Source organism: Myotis nattereri (genome assembly GCF_964212035.1).
Source record: "Myotis nattereri genome assembly, chromosome: 9".
NCBI classification, from domain to species: Eukaryota; Metazoa; Chordata; class Mammalia; order Chiroptera; family Vespertilionidae; genus Myotis; species Myotis nattereri.
Genome location: NC_138084.1, coordinates 76,075,669 through 76,094,470, shown reverse-complemented (window position 1 = coordinate 76,094,470; position 18,802 = coordinate 76,075,669). Strand labels below are relative to the sequence as shown.

General features: G+C 46.0%; 1 protein-coding gene across 1 annotated transcript; it reads right to left on the bottom strand.

The window, feature by feature from the left end:
* Window positions 1-1,118: 1,118 nt before the first annotated feature.
* PLET1 (placenta expressed transcript 1) lies at window positions 1,119-12,891 on the bottom strand. The gene is made up of 4 exons (XM_081099885.1): window positions 12,695-12,891; window positions 8,058-8,280; window positions 4,439-4,500; window positions 1,119-2,063 (listed from the first exon to the last, which is right to left on the bottom strand). The coding sequence occupies exons 1-4, from the start codon at window positions 12,864-12,866 to the stop codon at window positions 1,828-1,830; spliced, it is 693 nt and encodes a 230-aa protein (XP_080956011.1). The 5' UTR covers window positions 12,867-12,891; the 3' UTR covers window positions 1,119-1,827.
* Between the last annotated feature and the right edge of the window lie 5,911 nt (window positions 12,892-18,802).

Sequence of the window (18,802 nt, the reverse complement as noted above, 5' to 3'; positions counted from 1 at the left end):
TCACTTGTTGAGCACAACACTCTATTTCTGAGCCTGGATTTCGCTCCAGAATCCTCCTCAACAGTGCTCCCGGCAGCCTCTGTCAGCCAGTCAGATACGGCAGAAGATCACGCCTTCTTACCGTCTCTGACTACCTTACCAACGGCGTCTGGCTATGACAGAGAACTAAAAACCGAGACCTGTACGTACCCCTCCCCTACAGATAAGAAAACCACGGTGGGAGACTGTGGCGCCACTTGTTAAAGGTTCCCTTTCTGCTCGCAGCAGAAGTGGACCTCACAGGCGTCCTGCCTGCGGGGCCAGCCCCCTTGCTCAGCTCCTCTGAGTTCACCCAGGTTTCTTGGAGTCTAAAAGTTTCCCAGCTTCAGAGAGCATCTTTCCTGGATATTTGCCACACCTTCCACACTGAAACTGGGATGGGGCCAGGTTGGGCCGTGATAGTTAAATGTGAAACTTGTTCCTAGCCCGCAGGCTCAGGACTCGCTGCTGTTAATATCTAGAATTTAATTTAAAAAAAAACACAAAAAAACCCACACAAACAAACACACCAAAAAACAAACCTCACATCTTCTGGGGAATGCTTACTGAAGAAAGGCTGTCAGATTTGACACTTAAAATCTGCCGGGTCACTGTCTGACTGCTGCGACAGCAGGAGAGAGACTGGTGACCCCACGAGAAGGCAGTCTTGGCAGAAGTCGTTTGGAAAAGCCACGGAACAGATAGATGACTCAACAAGCAGCAACCATGGGGAGAAGGGAGAATCTGATTCCAGAGTCACTGCGTTATAATATTCAAAACGTCCAGTTTTCAAAAATATAAAAGACCGACGAAATAGGAAAGTATGGCCTGTTCACAGGGGAAAAGGAGGAATTGAAAGGAACTGTTCTTGAGAAAGGCCGGTCATTAGATGCTGGCATTCTGGAACTCAACATAATCACTAAAAGAAAACTTTGTTGGCTGTTACTGGGAAATACCATGCTTTCTTTGGGCTTCACATTGTATTGTGAATATTATAAGTATTTTGCCCATTTCTCCTAGTGGACAGCACTGTTAGGGGAAAAATGACCAGTTTGCACTTGAGGAATATTAAAATTGAGAAAATTTTACCCGTAGATCTGGCCTTGAAAACATACATACTCCCATCACTTTATTAATTTTTTAATGCTTGCACAAATGAATAAAATTAGATAACATTTTCTGTATTTCAAGATAATCACTTATTAAAGAATTTGAATTTAACACATTGTTCTTGTTTGGAATATAGTTTTTTTTGGTATGACAGAAAATAATGCCTTTATCCCATAATCTGTCCCTATTTTTGGCTGCTCAGACATGGTACATTCCTGTTTCCTTGCCCTTCTAATGCTACTGGTGTTGCCAGCAGAATGAGGGCTGTTTCTCCTTTCCCGTGGAGTCACATGAGTCAACACACTCTGTTATCTGGGTGGGTTTGGTCAGAAATCGAAGATCATCTTGAAAGTGAGGAAAGATTCTTCCCACAGAGACTCGGGGGAATCATCTGGCAATGAACAAAAGTTTAGACTGGCGATGGAACTGGCTGTCACCATGTTAAACCTACAGCCAGAATTCCAGGTTACTCCCAGACCAGCTCTAAGTAGTTACAAAAAGCCTGAAAGATTTAGTTGAACATCTGAGTGCCCCAACTCCACCAGTGAGTGAACTGGCTACTCTCAACCAAGTCTCTTTGGTCCATAGCGGTGGCAGGAGAGCTGTACATTTGAGAACATGAGGCCTTCCTTCACACACATGATGGAGCCCTGGCTTGGAACTGAACGCAGGAGGATGTAGCAGAGGCAGGAACAGCTTTTAGAAGAGGAGTTTGCTGGTGAGGAAGACGAGCAGGATCTGGATGGCATCTGCGATGGGGCTGAGGAAGATTCTGTTGGCGAAGCTTTTGGTTGTGGTTAGAGTTGAGGTTGCGGTTTTGGCTGTGGTTGGGAATCGGTTTGTCGTTGGGCTTCGGGTTGTGGTCGACCTGGTCATGGAGGTCATGGAGGTCATGGAAGTCGTGGAGGTCATGGAGGGTGATGTTGTGATCATTGCTGGGGAAAAAAAGGACATCAGAACCTACGTTGGAAAATGAGGCTAATCTGATGCGACGCTGGAGCAGAGTTCATGAGCAGAATTCAATCAGCATGTCTCAAGGGCCAAGTGTATGTAGCGGAAGGGAAAGCTATGGTGTACAGAATGTCATGGAGCGAAAGAACACTATCTACCTCTAAGGTTTATGTAGTCCCCCAGGGCCGTGGTCGGCAAACTGCGGCTCGCGAGCCACATGCGGCTCTTTGGTCCCTTGAGTGTGACTCTTCCACAAAATACCACGTGTGGGCGTGCACATACAGTGCGATTGAAACTTCGTGGCCCATGCACAAAAGTCGGTATTTTGTGGAAGAGCCACACTCAAGGGGCCAAAGAGCCACATGTGGCTCGCAAGCCACGGTTTGCCGACCACGGCCCCAGGAGATGGAACTTACATAACTGCTGAATTTGTTGTGGGTAGGTTGTTGGTCCTCAAGCGTCCTTAATATTGTATTAGATACATCAGTGCAAATATGATCCAGAATGGCACAATTTTATTTTTTGTTGCTAATTTCAAAGGTTGCATGCAAAGCTTGTAAGAACTAGTTACCATCAGACCTGCGGATGGCTACTCCTGCTTTAAGTAAATGGAAAGAAGTGCTGTCCAAACCCCTGAACTTCTTTCTGTGGTTGCTGAGGCACCGGCCATTCCCTGTGCAGGGATCTGACCACACACTGGTTCTCTGAGGTTGCCTTGCTGAGAAGCAGAAGAAGCCAGGCCTGTAGCCCTGGGGGTGGGGTAGGGGTAGGGGTGGAGTGAGGTGAATGGGATGTCTGATCTTGGAAAAACTAGAGTTTGGCAACGATACCTGCAAAGGTCTGAGTGGACCACAGAGGGGACTATAGAGAAGAAGGGACAGCCCGACCTGTGCTGCTCAGTTGTAGAGGTCATGGTTTGATTCCTAGTCAGGGCGCATGCTCGGTTGTGGGCTTTATTCCCCAGTGAAGGGCATGCAGGAGTCAGACAATCAATGACTCTCTCTCATCATTGATGCTTCTCTCTCTCTCTCTCTCTCTCTCCCCCTCTCTCTCTCTCTCCCTCTCCCTTCCTCTCTGAAATCAATAAAAATACATTAAAACAATAAAGAAGAAGACGGGACATGTCCAGTGACTTGCTTAGGCCCATGCACTCTTCTGCTTCCTGGAGGGACCTGTGAGTCTGTGGCCTTGTCTTATCTCACTTAGTATTTACCCAGGGCGCATGTTTCTCTAGCATCTCACTGAGCCAGAAAGTCTGACACAACCACTTTATTTTTATTTTTTTTAACTGGGTTTTATTAGCGTGGAGGTAAGGAGTCCTGACTAGAAACACACTTTTTTTTTTTTCTCCTTCTTAGCATTTACACTCATACTCATCTCAAAAATGTCCTCGAGGAAGAAAGTAACACCCAGTCTTCTCACAGAGGGGAAACCACCAAGGCAACAGGTAAGGCTTTCATATAGTAGTTTGTTAGGCATAATCACATCAAAATTTGTTTTGAAAATGGATATCCCTTTGACCGCATTTGCAGCATATGACGGGTGAGTAACCAGCAGGGGGATCCCGAGGAAGACTAGTTATCTGGACACTAGAGAGGCTGATGGTCCTTGTTCTTAGTTGAACCTTGTATTTAAAAGCTTCATTTAAAAAAGGGATTGTCTTTATAGTTTTGATGTAACTCTAAGAAAAGTGTAAAAAGTAGGAGGTGGGATTTGAGCCCTGGTTTTTCCATTTACTTTCTGAACCTCAATTTCTTGAATTTGTGTTAGCTCCCTAGCGGGGAGTGAGAGATCGCAGGGGACAGAGAGGGGGAAGGAGGGCGAAAAGCCTCAGGATGGTTTGAGGTTGAGGACCACACCCTGTGGACGGGCAGTGGAAATTCCTGGTGGTAGTGGTGGTGGCCAAGGCCATTCTGAGAATGAATGAATGTTTGTTATTCTGATGCTGTCAACCTGTTTTTGTGCACATCTGCCCCCTCATTCCTGTAAAGCCTGTAGTACTGTGAAGGTTTTATGTGAGTGGGAAGTCTTGGTGGAAACTAAGGAAGGGGCTGACTAAGTGGTGTCTACGTGGTGCTGAACAGGAATGGGTCCCGAGGAAGCAGGATTCTGCAGACACAGGTGACTCTGAGAACATAAGGCCCCTAGGAATTGGCAGAAATCTTGGGGATGGCTTTTGTTTTCTATGGGGCAGAGGAAAAAGGCTTGAGCCAATCTTATGTGGGTATCTAGGTGCTAGAAGGCTCAACTGATATCTGGGTAACACATGACTAGGAGACTTTTCCAGGGCCCCACGAAGTAACTTTCATGCTGACTGTGCTCACTGCCAGACATGTAAAGGGGCTGCACAGGAACTTACCTTGGTTTTCCAGTTTCAGAGAAGAAAGGGTGGCCACTCTGTTGACATTGATTACAAACGCTCTGTGGAGGGCAAATCAATGAAAGATAATGGTGAGGACCTCAGCCGTGGCGTCCAAAGTTCAGCTCACATTTCTGCCTTCCCAGATGACCCCAACCTCTAAATTCCTTTTGTGCTTACTTTCCCTACAGATCATTGAATGCTGGTCTGCTCTGTATTGTCTTTTTTTCTTTTAATTAAAAATTGATTGACTGATTGATTGATTTGAGAGTGATAGAAACATCGACTTCTTGTTCCACCTATCCATGCAGTCATTGGTTGCCTTCTGTATGTAGCCTGACCTTGTCCTATCCGGATGACGTTCTAACTAACTGAGCTACTTGGCCAGGGCCTCTGTATTGTCTTAACTAAGATCCATGTTCTTGCTTCAGAGAAGATCATGTCTACCCACCCCCCCCAACCCAACCAACTTCACCCCCCTAAACTCCCCATAGGCTGGTATAACCTTTAGTCTTTGTTCAAGCCAGTCCTTCTGCTTGTGATGTCCATCCAGACCATGTCTGCCCACAGATGTAGCAGTAACTCTATGAAGCTGTTGTCCCTGTTGCCCTTAACCCAGACAGATCTCCATCAGAGGGACGGGCCCTCTATGCATTGTCCTGCTGTGAGCCTCTCCCCCCACTAGAGGGCCAGCTCTTTGAGAGCAGGTTCTGTTGTCAACAATGATTGATACATAGTAGGTGCTTAATGTTCATGAAATGATCTGTAGAGCTTGGTCTGTTGTTCTTCTATTAGTGGGTCCATTATTATATCAGCCTCTTGTTCACACATTCGACAGTTAATTAACGAGAGTGTACAACATGCCAATCACTGTGCATGGTGCTGAGGGGCAGCAGGGAATCAGTTAGGCATGGTCTTACCCTTGTGGTGCTTAAAATCCCTTCAGAGAGACAGATTTTAAATGAATAATCAACTAACAGATTAAGTAATTGATCTCAGTGGTGACATGTGCACTGACAAAGTAGTGGAAGTTGAGAGAGTGGAAACGGCTCTGGAACTTATCCGGGAGCTTAGGGACGCTTTCTTGAGCAAGTGATGTTTAACCTCAGTAATCACTTCTGTACAGGCCTTGCCTCACCAAACCTTACTGTAAGCAAAGCTCCTGGCCAGGGACCTCTTCCCTTCGCTTCTGTGCCCTGCCCAGCACGGGGGACCCCTCACAGAGCTGTGCTGCTCCCCTCTCTTTATCCGCTTTGCTGATCGAGGCCGTGTGTGTACATTGCCAACAAGCAGCAAAGCCAGTGCATCCCAGCCGCCCGAGTCAGGAAGGTCTGGAGACCGCGCTGTCGGCGGGAAGGTGCTGCTTCTATTGCAGAGTGTCACTGCTTTGTCTTTTATCTGTTGTTGCATGGAGTGCGGAGGCTTTAACGAGGAGAGATGGAGGGACCATTGTCTTAATTAGCCTGGCCTGGCCTCTAAGGGACAGCGCTCAGGCAAGGCTGGATTTTCGGAGCTCCTTCAGGATTCTACTCCTGCAAGTACCTCTGTGGGAGCCAGCGAGGTCCAAGGGCAGGGCAGGGGAGGTGGCATGGCGGTGAGGTGGGATGGCGGTGAGGTGGGATGGCGGTGAGGTGGGATGGCGGTGAGGTGCAGTGGGATGGTGGCAGGTGAGGTGGGATGGCGGTGAGGTGGGATGGTGGCAGGTGAGGTGGGATGGCGGTGAGGTGGGATGGCGGTGAGGTGAGGAGGGATGGCGGTGAGGTGAGGAGGGATGGCGGTGAGGTGAGGTGGGATGGCGGTGAGGTGAGGAGGGATGGCGGTGAGGTGAGGAGGGATGGCGGTGAGGTGAGGAGGGATGGCGGTGAGGTGAGGAGGGATGGCGGTGAGGTGAGGAGGGATGGCGGTGAGGTGAGGTGGGATGGCGGTGAGGTGAGGTGGGATGGCGGTGAGGTGAGGTGGGATGGCGGTGAGGTGAGGTGGGATGGTGGCAGGTGAGGTGGGATGGCGGTGAGGTGAGGTGGGATGGCGGTGAGGTGGGATGGCGGTGAGGTGGGATGGAGGTGAGGTGCGGTGGGATGGTGGCAGCGGAGGTGGGATGGCGGTGAGGTGGGATGGTGGTGAGGTGGGATGGCGGTGAGGTGGGATGGCGGTGAGGTGGGATGGCGGTGAGGTGGGATGGAGGTGAGGTGGGATGGCGGTGAGGTGGGATGGCGGTGAGGTGAGATGGTGGCAGGTGAGGTGGGATGGAGGTGAGGTGGGATGGAGGTGAGGTGGGATGGCGGTGAGGTGGGATGGCGGTGAGGTGAGATGGTGGCAGGTGAGGTGGGATGGAGGTGAGGTGGGATGGCGGTGAGGTGGGATGGCGGTGAGGTGGGATGGCGGTGAGGTGGGATGGTGGCAGGTGAGGTGGGATGGAGGTGAGGTGGGATGGCGGTGAGGTGGGATGGCGGTGAGGTGGGATGGCGGTGAGGTGGGATGGCGGTGAGGTGGGATGGTGGCAGGTGAGATGGTGGCAGGTGAGATGGTGGCGGTGAGGTGGGATGGCGGTGAGGTGGGATAGTGGCAGGTGAGGTGGGATGGCGTGGTGGCATCCTCACCACCATGCCCATGGAGCCTCGGTGGCTGTTCACACTGGGCACGCCCTGCTGGACAGCCTTTTCCTTTCAGCCCAGAACGAGTCCAGGCCCGCAAGGACTCTCAGCACTGGGGTTTTGAAGCGAGCTTGGCAGCCATCCCTGGCTGCGAGGAAGGTTTTTGTTAACGCACCTCCGAAGGAGCCTGTGCCCCTTTGGTGTGACACTAGGAGGCGAGTTATTACACAAGCAGCACACTTTCTGTTAGAGGCCATTTCTAAAATGAATCTGTGTTTTGAAAAATGACCCTCCAGTTTGAGTATAGAGAATCTGAAGCAAACAGGGTGCCAGTGACACAGATTCTCGGCTTGCCTTCCTTCACGCAGGCTCCAGTGCCTCCTCCTGGCCCATCTCTGCACTGGCTTGTAAAATCCAGCTTTACCAAGAACGCTGCTAAGTCTGTTTAGCAAGAACCTCTTACCTGGATATCTGATAACCCTCAATGTCTGATTGAGTTCCTCATTTGCTGCCATCCCCACATGATATCTGATCACCTGGGCTTGCCCTCAGCAGCAATCCTGTTAGGCCAGTTTAGCCAGAATCCCCCTATAGGCCTTGATGTTTCCTCTCGGGAACTTTCCATCCACTGACCCCTCTCTGCTATAAATTTCCCCTTGCTCATGTTGTGTTCAGAATTGAGCCTGGTTCTGTACTGAGGTCTCTTTTCTCCTATTGCAGTAGTCCTGAATAAAATCTTTATTTATGTATTATGTATTCATTCATTCATTCATTCATTTTGCTTTAACCACTGTCCAGCTCTGGTTTTCTTTACTACCAGGTTTCTATTTATGCTGAGCACTGGTGTGTGTGTGAACTATAGATAAAAGTAGGACAGAGAACAGTAAGGCAGAAAAGGAGTGAAAGTACTGACTTCTCCACATCATCTCTGTATTATATTTTGTGTCCTTCAAGATCAGTGTAAAACTGCATAAACCTAACATGCAACTGTAAAAGCCCAAGCAAATCATATATAGGTAGGTTCTTACTGTATCTCCACTGTAATGTTCGTGAAACGAGGAGATTGCCAGTTGGCCTTGAAGAAACCTTCACGTGTGTCTGGACGCTGATAGAGGACGCTGCCGTTGCAGACCGGGTCTGCTATTTGCCAGAGGCCATCTGCTCTTTGCCAGAGGCCTACTGAGCTGTTGCTGTTTGTGTCAATCGCTCGCAGGACCACTGAGTTGGTGCTGCTGTCCACGGGCACCGATACTGAGAAGAAATGATAAGGAGACAATCAGCCATCTATGTTGTAAGACAGGGGATGAGGGTCATGAAATCAAAATTAACTGTGAAAAAAGAAAGTTACAAATAGCATGTACATGTATATTTTTGTTAAAGAAGTTGAAAAACATCTGGAAGGAAAGCCATCGAGATATTAACTGTGGTCATTTCTGGGTAGTGGGATTACAGATGATTTTATTTGTGTTTTCTAAATTTTCCATGGCCAAAAGCTAGACAAAAGGAGAGTTTTGCTACCTCCCAGGGGCGAGATTCGAGGCGGGCTCCTAACTTCTGGAGCCTGGTTCTCATCTGTCAGATGAGGGATAAAGATGCTCTGTCCTTCTTTCAGGGGAGTGGGATGTGGGCAGAGCAGGGTTGGTACATGTGACGGGGTCACGTGGGCCCCTAGGAAGTGTTCCCGGAAAATCGGGAATGTTATTCCAAATCAGAGCAGAGCCCACTTCCTAGTCTTAGACATGCTGAAGCTCTTGGTGTCTGTTGATGAGGGTGGGGGAGGGGGCCTCTGAGCCCCTGGGGCTCTAATCCAGGCACCTGTTAAACGACTCTTCAGAGTCCCTAACCTCCACTCCAGTGAATCTCTTATGACCTAGCTTAGCATGCATTCACAGGAGACCCCACTGACACTTGTTAATTCCAGCATTCTGATGTGTAATGGGGAGCAAGTTTCAAGAGAACATTTCGGTGGGTTCATTTCCTCCCTTAGAAGGTCCCTTCTGAATGAATTCCTCAACGCTAAGGTGTTCTCCAGGGCCCTTTCAGACATCAGGAATTCCTTCAAGGACTTCTCCTTCACAAACCAAAGAAAATGGGTCAGGTAGTGCAATAGGATGCGACCGTGCTGGTTCTGAATTCCAGTTCTAACAAGTCATTTCACCTCTGAGACTCAGTTCCCTTATTCTTCATTATTCACTCCATAAATATTTGTTGAATTCCAACTTTGCACAAACCCGGTTCTAGGTCTGGAGATAATGACATTATCCTTTATTATATAGAGATCATGACACCTTATTTTGAAAGGTTCCTGGGAGGAGCCCGGCTGGCGTGGCTCAGTGGTTGAGCATCAACCTATGAACCAGGAGGTCATGGTTCAATTCCTGATCAGGGCATATGCCCGGGTTGCAGGCTCAATTCCCAGTAGGGGGCGTGCAGGAGGCAGCCAATCAATGGTTCTCTCTCATCATTGATGTTTCTATCTCTCTCTCCTTCTCTCTTCCTCTCTAAAATCAATAAAAATATATTTTAAAAAAGAGAAATGTTCCTGGGAGGAGTAACAAGAACAGTGCAAAGACTTTAATACACAGTGTGTGTTAAACAATTTTTTTTCCTATTTCTTTGCCATTGCCAATTAAGGTGGGTGGAGCCAGGCCCTGTGGGCCCTTACTTGCTCAGTGAGAACCTGGCATTTGTCCTAGATGTGTGCGTGATGGTGACGTGGACTGTGGCAAGCCATGGTGTGTGTCATCCAGGTGGTTGTCAAGTCTGTTGGCTCCCCCTCAGGCATGTTCTTGCCTCTGTCTTCTCTTCTGCTTTCCCTCTCTCACTCTGGCTCATATCCTCCTTTCTTCTCTCCTAGGCATCTGTATTATTTGGATTTCTGGTCTCCACTTTCTCCCCCACATTCAGCCATTTACTCAGGCTGTGGCCAGGTCAGACTTCCACACACAACCCTCCCATCTGGAGACACTCTTCTCCAAAACCATCAAAGCACCCTCATTTCTAGAGCACAAAACATTCTGCTTCTGTTCTGTTGGGTACAGTGCCCAGCACGTGGCTTTCATGACCTCATAACCTAGCTCCCCCTGCTATTTGCACACCCCCTCGTGGGGCAGCCAGTCTTCCTCTGGTTCCACAGACACACGTGACTCTCGCCTGCTCCTGGTCTCTGTTCATGTCTGTCCGTCTGTGTGGAATCCTTACTTCGTTTTCATCACATATTTCACTCCCATTTACTCTCCACGATCCTGCTATGTCCCACCTCCGGGCCAATTCACCCTTCTTTCCCTCCCGCACCTGAAACACTTATTTTTTTTTTAACTTAATTACCTTCTGGCTTAATTACATACGGTGGTTTCCTCTGTGTCAGTATCTGGCCAGCCCAGTGCTGGGCACCTGGAGGGCAGTAAATAACTTCTAACTGATTGATTTAGCAAGCTGTGCATCCCATGTTGTACAGTCAGTGCCCTTAAAGCTGAAGATGCAGGAATAAAGGCAGGCAGGTTACATCCCTCTTGCCCACAGAAGTAAAAAATGGAGGCAGATGCTGACCTGGTCCAGTCTTAACATAAATGTCACTGCTTTATGGGTTTCCTTCAGTGACATGGAGACAGACCCAGGGAACTTGTTCTAAGATACTGCCTGAGCTGCCACTGTGTCTTGGGACCTGTCAAGCCATTTGTACATGACTAACCAGTGTTGACACAAACCCTGAAATTTAGAAAATTTCAAATTCAAAATAGTAAGAAGTTGGCTTGTGTGGGCATTTACTCAGTCTCACCAGCTGTCTCACAGTGACACTCTACGAGGAAATCCGGAGACTGTGGTGTAACCCAGGTGTGCAATCAGGCACTTCTCACCTCTTGAGGGCACAGGGTTTTGACTCAACTTAAATCATTCCTACAGTGAGTCAGTCAGCGCGTCACGGAACTACAGCACATCTGTGGTGAAATAGGTGGGGCAGGGGACGGACACTGCACGTGGTAGGCATTTAACGAACCTGAGACCCCTTTTCCTTCCCCTTTCCCCCTACTCTGCCCACTGCCGCTGTGGATGCTGGGATTTCCCTTTCAGCCAGCATGGTCCCTTCCAAGGGGCCTTTCCTTTGTAAGGCATCTTACTGATCACCTTTTGACTCTTCTTCCTCCTGTCTTCCTACTTTCAGAAGGCCCTCTGCACCCCAACCTTCACAAGGTAGGTTCCTATTTCTTCAATTTTAACAGCAAAATCCTTCACCTTGTGATGTGTTATCTCAAGTTAGTAGTCCCTCTGGCCCCCCAGGTCCTTTCCCACATACAAGGTCAGACACGTGCCGTCCTTATTTTCATCTTGGATTACAAGATGGTCCTCCCTGCCCTGTGGGACAAGATCCACTGCCTGAGCGAGTAGGACGTAGTGAGCCTTATCACAACTGAGGCATTTATGGTGACAGTCCCCGTGAAAAAACAGATAAAAGCACAGGCTGGCATGGGCGTGTGAAGGCAGGCTATAGTCATCTTCCTGCTGACGCCCGAATCTGTGGACCATGGTATTCTTTCAAAATGTGGTTAGAGTTCTAAGAGAGGCAGAAGGACACGGTAGATGAGGACAGGCTCTGAAGCTGGATAGCCTGGCTGCACAAAGCTGCGCTGTTATTTAGGTTCAAATATTAGCTATGTGACTAGTGATCTTGGGTAAAACTTTAACTTACCTGCCTCAGTTCTCATCTGTAAAATGGGAAGATAACAGTATTGGCCCTTAGAATAGTACCCACTGCATAGTAAGAAGTATCAGTTCTTATTACTATAACTGAAAGGCATATGTGTAGTGGTTAGGGTAGAGTCTCTGACTGCTCAGGTTCATGTCCCAACTTCACCACTCAAGTAGCTCTGTGACCTGAGCAAGTCACTAGCATTTCTACCTCTGTCTCCTCATCTACAAAACAGGAACAACAGTGACCTCTACCTAATAGGTTATGGGGGCTACATGAACTAGTACATGTAAGCCACTATATTAAATGTTGCTATGAAAGTAATTAGACAGCACTTGCCTGACTTGTAGGTTTGGCTGATCCCAAAAGGGATATTTGTAAAATATTACTAGGCACCTCTAAGAAAAGCATTGGATTAGGAATGAAAAGAACAAGATTCAACAGCCAGTTCGGCCACTAGCAGTGAGACCCCGAGCAAGTCATTTAACTCTCAGCTTCAGGCTCCTCAGAGAGAAGGTGGGAGAGCAGTACGTTCCCTGTCTAGTGAACTGGGCTTTTCACATGTGGACTAAATGAGAACAGCGCCTCCTGGAGTTGTGCAATACACAGTCATCCACAGGGGCACTGTTTTATCAAATGGATGTGAAAAGGTAACTGTGATGCAATCTGTATCACTTACCATAATAAACATGCCGACTTTAAGTCAGAACTTGCCATGGGTGTGCTCTTGCCGGGGCTCAGTTAACCTGGGCGTTGGAACTTAATGGCTCCTTGCTGCTCAGCTTGGCCCAGGGAACAGGCAGAAGCATCCCCACCCAACCCACTCTCGCCCATGTTCTCATTCTTTCTGCCCTCATTTCCCATCCTGGTCAAAAATGCATATTTTGTGTAGTTGAGAGCAGAGATGGAGAGTTATATTCTGAAATTCTGGTAGACTGCCCTTAGAGAAAAAAGACAGAGAGAAAGGCTCTTACTTACTTGTGTAGATTCTGTTGCTTTCATAGATATTTGAATTGATCTTGATGCCTCGACCGGAGGTGGGGGAGACTGTACTGAAGGACATGCATCTGTCAGGGTAATCTGCAGAGCTGGCAGAAATGAGCAGCATGCCAAAGCACAGGGGCAGCAGTGTGGAGCCCAGGACTGCCATGGTCGAGATCTGTCTGGAAACTGCTGGGCCTGGAGCTGCGTAAGATCTCACCTATTTATATGCTTCAGGGCTGGAGTTTCTGGGTGAGGTCATACATGCAAATTCCCCTCTCACCGCTCCCTAAAGTCAACTGGCTTCTAGAATTTGTCACCATGATCCTTTATCAATTCCAGTTTTGCTCAAGAAAGGGAATGTACTGACCATGAATTTACTTTGCATCTCATTCACCTCAGTACCTTGAAGAAAGCTGCCGAGAAAGGTTTAGTGCTGGCAAAGTGAAATTAGGGATGAGGAATCATCACATATCTCACTTAGAAGTTCCACTCTTCCTCCGGTAGGAAACTCAGTCACAAAAGCCATCTTTTCTGGAATGTTGCATATCCATTTCAATTCTCCTTAATTGGACATGTCTCCAATCCCAGCTACAACTACATACAACTACTAGCATACAACTAAAAACATTGTGCTCCTGGATTTATTTATTCATTTGGAAAGACACAGCATTGGCCCATGTTGCTCCTGACACTTTCATCCATAGCACCATAGAACAAGGCAACTACTAAAAAAATAAAATCAGAAAACATGTTTTTTCATATTTCTCTTCTGATGGTTAGAACTGGTAAAAAAAAAAAAAGATCAGTAAACGAAGATATTAAAATAAATTTAACAAAGACACGCAAGACTTATACACTGAAAACTATAACAAGGGACCCAGGATAGCCAAAATGATCTTGAAAAACACACCAATAAATAAGCTGGAGGACTCACACTTACCAATTTCAAAACTTACTACAAAGCTATAGTAATCAAGACAGTGTGGTATTGGCATAAGGATAGACGTATAGATTAATGTAATAGAGTTTGAGAGCTCAGAAATAAACCCATACATTTATTTATTATTATTATTTTTTGTTTGTTTTCAGATTGGGCTATATTTCACCTAGTGAGTGTTACAATGTCTCTTTTATGTCAAGGGAAAATAATAGTAAGAAATAGTGATCCATTGATTAAAAAACCCAAGAGCCACAGCATTTACCCTGATAGTAACATTGAAAACAGATGCATTTTATTACATGCAAAGAGCAGAGATGGTGCTAAGAATTGAACTTATATCATCTTACTTAATTTTCACATCCCTCTCCCGGCCAGATGGTAGGTACTGTAGTATTATCCACATTTCAACGAGGAAGAAATGAAACTTGGGGAATTTAAATAACTTGTCAAGGTCACAGATCTAGAAAATGGACAGAGAAAGGACTCACACCCCAATTCTTCAGAATCCAGTGGTTATGCCTCCTGGTTAGACCAATTTTTTTTCTTGCTTTTTAAAAAAATTCTCTATAGTTGAAAGTATTACATATGTCCCCTTTTCTCCCTACTGTTCTTTCCCAGCCCACCCCCAGCCCCCAACCCAGGCCTTCACACCCCTATTGTCTGTGTCCATTGGCTATGTCCATCTGCATAGAAGTTCTTCTAAACCCATACAGTTATGATCAATTGAATTTTCACAAGGGTGCCAGGACAATTTGATGGGGGAAAGAATAGTCTTTGCAACAAATGGTGGCAACTGGATATCCACATACAAAAGAATGACATTTGATCTCTACCTCACACCATATGAACTCAACATGGATCAAGGACCCAAATGTAAGAATTTAAACTATAAAACTCTTAGAAGAAAATATAGGTATATATTTTCATGGCCTTGGATTAGGCAACAGTTTAATAGATATAATGCCTAAAGCAAAAGCACCCAAAGGAAAAAATAGATAAGTTGGATTTCATCAATACTAAAATCTTTTGTTCTTCAAAGGACACTACCAAGAAAGTGCAGACAACCCAAATAATGGGAAAAAATATTTTCAAATCATATATTTGATTAGGACCTAATATCTGGAATATATAAAGAATACTTACAACTCAACAATTAGAAGACAAATATCCCAAGAGAAACAAAGAAAAAATAAGCAAATGTGACTACTTCAAATTAAAAAACTTTAAAAACAGGCAAATGATTTGAATACTTGTCCAAAGAAGACATATAAATAGCCAATATATACATGAAAAGATGCTCAACATCATTAGTCATTAGGAAAGTGTAAGTCAAAATTAGAGATACCAACCACAGCCTCCCGGGAAGCTATGCTAGAAATGACAGGATGTGTTGGCAAGGACATAGTGAAATTGGAATCCTCATGTACTGCTGGTGGGAATGTATAATAAGTAGGCCACTTTGGAAAACAGTTTGGCATTTCTTAAAAAAAATTAAATATAGAGTTACTATTATATGGCAACTCCATTCCTAGGTGTATATACTCAAGAGAATTAAAAACACATGCCCACACAAAAACTTGTACATAAATGTTTTAGGAGCATTATTCATAATAGTCAAGAAGTGGAAACAACCCAAATATCCAACTTCTGCATAGATAAAAAAGTGTGGCATTTCCATTCAATGGAAATTATTCAACTAGAGAAAGGAATGAGGTGCTGATAGCTGCTACAACATGGATGAACCTTGAAAACATGCTAAGCAAAGAAGCCAGACACAAAAGGCTACATGTTATATGATTCACTTATATAAATCTCTAGAATAGGAAAATTTGTAGACAGAAAGTGGTTGCCAGGGTAAAGGGAGAATGGAAAGTGACTGCTACTTGGTTTAAGGGTTTCTCTTTGGAGCGATGGGAATGCTCTGGAATTATTTAGTAGTGATAGTTTCATAATCTTGTGAATATACTGAAAACACTGAATTGAATCTGATGGTTTGTGAATTATATTTCACGAAAAATGTTTCTTACATAATGTTCTGTATAGGCAAGTTGGGATAGTAGAAAGAATGCAGCAGAACTTGAGAGTTACTAGTAGATCTGGCTTAGAATCCAGGCTTTGGTAGAGTTTTGACCTATCTGAGCTCTAGTTTCCACTTCCGAAAATTGGGGCATTAACAGCAATCTTACATCGTTTTATGTATATTAAGTGAGAGATATTTGTTAGCTGGTTTGGGGGTGGGGTGGGATGGACATATAGTAGGTTTATAACACATGTTAATTAATGTTTCCTTCTAGCCTTTCCTCCTTACCGCCCTCCCGTCCTCCCTTTCTTAGTTTGTACCAGGTTCTAACAGAATCCCAAGGTCAATGACCACTGGTGGATCCAGGGATCCAGGTGTCAAAGGTGTGAGGGTTGCAACATGGCCTCCACGGGGACAAGTGCACAGGCTTTCACAGGGAGAAGCCTCTGTCTGAATCCCACCCCTCATGCTGTGACCTGGACTGTGCTTAACTAGCCTGAGCCTCAGTTTTTGTATTCATCTTAAAAAAGTAATAACGCCAGCATTGCGGGATTGTGTCCAGGTTTAAGTGATAACGCAGGTGACAGTAATTGGTGGTTCCTACCCACCAACGGTGGGACGCGGTGCAACTCTAGGAGGACGGGCCTGGAGAGTGTTCACGTTCATTCGTTTGCCCAGAGTAGATTCTTAAGTCAACATGTGTGGATTTCGGGACTGACTAGGTTGTACCCTTCAGCTCTGTAGTTCAGAGCTGAACCTTAATGTGGATCCTTATGTTTTAGAGAATAATCTAGTGGTCAGCTTTTTAGAAGGTGTGCACCGTCCTTCTCATTCCCTGAGGTCTTATACATTCTCAGAGAGATGACATGCTATTGCACGTGTAAGAGTTTTCAAGTTGAACTGGCCCTAAGAGATCATTTTAATGGAACTGAACACAGAAAGACTAAACTTGCCTAAGGCTATAGACCCACTTAGTGGCATGTGCAGGGCTAGCCCCGGCCTCCTGCCTCCTGCCTCCTGCCTCCTGCCTCCTGCCTCCTGCCCCCTGCCTCCTGCCTCCTGCCTCCTGCCTCCTGCCTCCTGCCTCCTGCCTCCTGCCCCCTGCCCCCTGCCCCCTGCCCCCTGACCCCTGCCTCCTGCCCCCTGCCTCCTGCCCCCTGCCTCCTGCCTCCTGCCTCCTGCCTCCTGCCTCCTGCCTCCTGGATGGGTATGTCCTCCACTCTACAGTTCTACTATTTAGTTAATACACACCAGCTTGACAGAGCATTTTATTTTATTATTTTTTATTATTTTGTTTTCAACGTAGTATTTTAGATTCAAGTGAGTCAAAGTCAAGATATGGTACATGTTAATTTTAATAGGCCATATGTACACTTCATAGTACATTTGGGACTCTTGCCCAGTCAATATGCATTTTATAGAACGTGGGGAGAAGTTTACTATCGCAATAGTTATATCTTTGCTCAGGACTTTTTGCTGATCTTGTCTGTGACTGAATTTGATCCTAAATTGTGTCAGGGGCACAGTCAGATGGCACAGTGCTCCTCCCACAGGGCCTTGTTTGTATGCAGTGGTCAGTGGGCTCGGTCTGGGGGCACTGAGTAAGCTGCTCAGGGGGCCACAGCTTTAGGAAAAAATAACTCCTGCTTTATAAGCCATTGTTACCAGACTCCAGCCTGTGAGAGTCTTCATCGACTGCTCACAGGTCTTCATGGAATGAGAACAAATGGAGAGATTTTAAAAAAGAAAGCAAACATTTATCCAGTTTAAAGGACTTCCTTTTATTCTGATAGTACAGCTTTTTGAAAATTTATTTGTAACATATCCTTTCTTTTATGAAATTATGGTCATTGTAGAGTATAGATAGTAGATTCTTCCCAGCTGTTAATTTTTTAATGTCATCATTTGGGAAAATGAAACACTGACACCCTCTGGTTTACTTTCTATCCAAACTCCTAGAAATGCCTTGCGTGGTGTGGCAGGAAGCAGGGTTCGCTAGCGGTTAAGTAGAGCTGGAGAGCTGATGTAGGAAGCCCGTTCAAGACCCCTTCATAATTGAGTGGGAGGTTGGATCTCTTAGCTCTCCTTCCAACATTAGCAAATTGGAAATTGATTCCATTCATTTTTAGGCAGAAACAAAAGTGTTAAAGACACTTGGGGCTTTAGCAGAGAGTATTAGCTGAGGAATTGAAATGAGACAAGAAGGGAAGCCAGGATTCAGAGCTTCCCAATCCCCACATAGAAGAGGAACTAGAAAAGGCACCCCAAGCAGAGGGAGGAGGGAGGTTTGGACACCCTCTTCATGGGACCAGCCAGCCTGGGTTCCTCCATGGAGAGGCAAGCGCTCCCTGCCTGAGTGGAAGTGCATTGCAGGTGCCCGAGGAGAGCCTAGCAAGCCTGGTCACTTACCTCTGCAAAGAGTGGCTCTCCTTAGTTCCTGTTAGCTACACTCTAACATTTCTTTGGAGGACATACTATTTGATCAAGCCATTCAAATGCATTGTCTCTACCATTTAACCAGACAATTCAACAGTGAAAAAATATGGTGCAGTTTAACTAGCTGGGCACGAATGGGAACTCCTAGGATCAGAGGCTATCAGTGTGTGCTCTGACCAGAATGTGATGGAGACATTGCTCCATGGACAAAGCCAAGGAAATTGCCACTCATGGGAACTCCCTTACATCCAATTCTTAAAGTGTGTTGGTTTTCTAATGTCCTGTCTTAGTCACATGGGTCTTCAGGTAGCTCCCAGAAGTATAGGAGTTGGAAAGTAAGACATTAAGGATATAGGGAAAATAAGGATAGAAAGACTAAGGCAGCTGTTCTCAACCTGTGGGTTGCGACCCCTTTGGGGATCGAACGACCCTTTCACAGGGTTTGCCTAAGACCATCGGAAAACACATACATAATTACATACTGTTTTTGTGATTAATCACTATGCTTTAATTATGTTCAATTTGTAACAATGAAATTGGGGGACACCACAACATGAGGAACTGTATTAAAGGGTCGCGGCATTAGGAAGGTTGAGAACCACTGGACTAAGGTAATATGAGGGCGGCAGGTTCATTATTTCAGAAATGTTTGTTGAGTGTCTCTGTGAGTTTGGTACTGCTGTGGGCATGGGGAGAAGGAGACCAA

Coding starts and splice junctions, on each gene's coding strand:
- PLET1 (XM_081099885.1), bottom strand. CDS start 12,866: ATGGCAGTCCTGGGCTCCACACTGCTGCCCCTGTGCTTTGGCATGCTG. Junction 8,281..12,694: donor AAGCAACAGAATCTACACAA/GTAAGTAAGAGC, acceptor ATTTCTTCTCAG/TATCGGTGCCCGTGGACAGC. Junction 4,501..8,057: donor AACATTACAGTGGAGATACA/GTAAGAACCTAC, acceptor TGCCCTCCACAG/AGCGTTTGTAATCAATGTCA.